At 39.9% G+C, this 3,005-nt stretch overlaps 1 protein-coding gene across 1 annotated transcript; it reads right to left on the bottom strand.

Annotated features, from left to right (window-relative positions):
* Window positions 1-1,157: 1,157 nt before the first annotated feature.
* Window positions 1,158-1,751, bottom strand: LOC148564121 (uncharacterized). The gene has a single exon (XM_088486454.1). The coding sequence runs from the start codon at window positions 1,749-1,751 to the stop codon at window positions 1,158-1,160; it is 594 nt and encodes a 197-aa protein (XP_088342580.1).
* Between the last annotated feature and the right edge of the window lie 1,254 nt (window positions 1,752-3,005).

The raw sequence follows: 3,005 nt of genomic DNA on the forward strand, positions 1-3,005 counted from the left end.
CATTTCATCACATATTTATTGATCTTTTTATTGAACTTAACATTGGGGTAATTTTGTCCCCTATTCATTTATTTCTTCTCTTTTTTTTAATATAAACGGAAGCATAATACATCAATGCATATGGTTTTTATAATTTCACATAAGTAAGCACCCAAATTCTCAATATTTATCAATAAAAACAAAACACCTTTTCCTCAACCATAGTTCCCATATTTCCCACACTTAGTTGACACACAGTCTCTATCTTAAGCTAACCAAAGATTCAAATAAGGTAATTAATTATTTTTCCGCTTAATGCTAGTGATGTGATAATATAAAGAACAAATAGGGATTAACAAGGCTCAAAGTGGCAAACAAAGGCAAATGAAATGGTAGGCTATTCGGGATAAGTGAGCTAATATCAAATGATGGCCTCAATCACATATATGCATGAATATACACTAAATAATGGACATATAGAATGGAACAAACTAAAGATTACAATCATAGAGAAGAAAACACACAAGAATAAAAATCATGGTTAAATATTGTAACCATGCAATTAAGCTCAAAATCTCACAGGTAGTGTGTTCTTAGCTCAAAAACCATATTCCAAAGTATTTATATATATCATGCAAGTTTCAAAAAGTTTTAACTCAAATCAATGTGAATCTTAAATTCCTTTTCTAAGAAAAATGAATTCTTGAAAATTTTAACAAATTGACCAACATTTATTATTTTATATATATACTAAATGAAATGTTGTGATTATGAAAAGCTAAAAGTTTTTAGTTTACTCTCTGTTTTCAATCAAACCAAATTCTCATATGCAAAAGGGTAAACTAAGCTCAATAATCCACATTTTTCCATATCACAACTAATAACTAAAAGTGCAATTCAAGCTAAATATCTAAGATATATACAAGCCCAAAGTGCAAAATGCAACAAAGTAAAAATAAACAGAAGTACAATAAAATGAAAATGTGCAAGTACTAAAAATAAAACAAAATAAAGCAAAATAAAACAAAGGTCTAAAATAGTTCACCAAAATATAGTCCGCCGGAGACGGCGACCTCCCCACACTTAAATCACAGCATCGTCTTTGATGCTCTCAGTCAAGCTGGGTGAGAAGGATCGTCGCCCACTGAAGGGTGTGCCGCTGGCTCTGTCGGCGGTGGCTATGCAGGTACCTGTGGCTCTGTAGGCTGCTCAGGCTGAGTCTCATCGTGCTGTGCCTGCTGCTGGTCCTCCTCTTGTGCCTCCTCCTGCTCCTCCTCCTCCTCAGAGTGCTTCGAGAGTGTGTCAGGCTCGGAGGGGATGTCAGTACGCCCAGTAGTCACAATCAGCTTCAGATGCGCATAGTGTCGCTTGTTGTGACGCTCCAACTGCTCATAGCGTCGCTGATTGCGGTGCTCCATCTGATCAAGGCACTCAAAAAGGTGGTGCACAAGGTGGTAGACTGGCTGAGAAGTGGATGATGGTGCTGCTGAAGTAGGTGGTGCTGCAGGTGGTGAAGGTGCTGCTGAGGATGTGGCCGCATCAGTAGAAGTAGTAGTAGGTGGTCTGTGGCCTAGAGGTCTGAACCGCTTACCGTGCGGAATAACCTTCTTGCAGTCGGCAATCGGTGGTCTCTCATCCTCTGACTCCCAAGGCACCTCAGCTCGACGAGCCATCTGGGTGATCAAATAAGGAAAAGCCAATGTGCCTCTTACATGAACTTTGGACATATACTTCCTGATGAGCCTTGGAAGGTATAGGTCCTTCCCTTCCATGACACACCAAATAAGGAGGATCATGGCAGCTAGTGATGACAAGTCATCTTAACCTAGTTTCACTAGCCTTTTTCTTTGTTTTTATTAGGTGTTATACACTTTCTTGCATTCTAAGTAAGTAATTTGGAATGGAAATGCATGACTTCTTTGAATCAAACAACCACCATTTAATTGATGCTAAATCATGAGGTTTAGGCTAAATTTAATTGATTTTTAATGATTTATAAACCTTGTGAATTTGGTGATACTTTGATTGGTTGTTTTGATTAATTGCAGGTGAAAAAAAGAAGAAAATAAGAAAGCGTTGCTTAAGAAGTGTGGCCTAAGGAAGAAAAAGAGTGGCACATGGAAAGAGAGAAGCCACAATGCTCTCCCCAAGAGCTCAGTGCTCTCCAAAGGAGCACAACCAAAAATCCAAGGAAGCAATGTTTCAATGCTCTGCTCACCTTGTGAGCTGAGCACAATTTGAAGCCAAGAAACAAGGAAAGGAAAAACAATGCTCAACTCACCAAGGGAGCATTATCGGGCATTCATCACAAGAAATTCAAGGAAATTGTTTGCCAAATGCTTGCTCCAAGGTTCGAACCAAGGACCCAAGGGGAGTGGGGGAGCGCTACTCACAAGGAAAACAAGCCAAAAATTGGCCAAATGCATCCCCCAAGGTTCGAACTCAACACCTTAAAGAAGCAAGGAGCAAGGAGCTACAAGGAATCCAAGAAAATGCCACCAGTGCATGCTTCCCTCAAGTTTCGAACCAAGGACCTCCCTTGGAAGCACCAATGCTCAGCTCACTTGGAGAGCAGAGCGCTACTCATGAGCATGCTTGACACGGTCCAGGAAGCAAGGCGCAACATTTGACACGGACCAAGGAAGGAGCGCGCAACATGTGACACGGCCAGGGAGCAAGACATGCGCACAAGGCCCCAATGCCTTCCCCAACATTGCATGCTACAAAGGATCCCCACACAAAGCTTCAATGCTCAGCTCCCCACTTGAGCTGAGCATCCTCCTGGAAGCAAATTCTCCATGGGCTGAAAATTCAATTAAAAATCCAACTTAATTTATATCTTCACCAAATTAAAAGCCCATCCAAATTCTAAAATCCAAGAATAGAAAGTGTATAAATAGGAGCTAGTTTGATGTAATTAGGGACCTCTTTTTGAAACCTCTAGACTTCACTTTGAATTTTCCTTTGAACTTTCATTTTCATTTTGAGTTTTTTTTTTACTTTTGAATTTAGATCTTAGAGAATTG

The sequence above is a fragment of the Arachis ipaensis genome, chromosome B5 (genome assembly GCF_059453495.1).
Source record: "Arachis ipaensis isolate K30076 ecotype BB chromosome B5, ASM5945349v1, whole genome shotgun sequence".
In the NCBI taxonomy this organism is placed as follows: domain Eukaryota; kingdom Viridiplantae; phylum Streptophyta; class Magnoliopsida; order Fabales; family Fabaceae; genus Arachis; species Arachis ipaensis.

Coding starts and splice junctions, on each gene's coding strand:
- LOC148564121 (XM_088486454.1), bottom strand. CDS start 1,751: ATGGAAGGGAAGGACCTATACCTTCCAAGGCTCATCAGGAAGTATATG.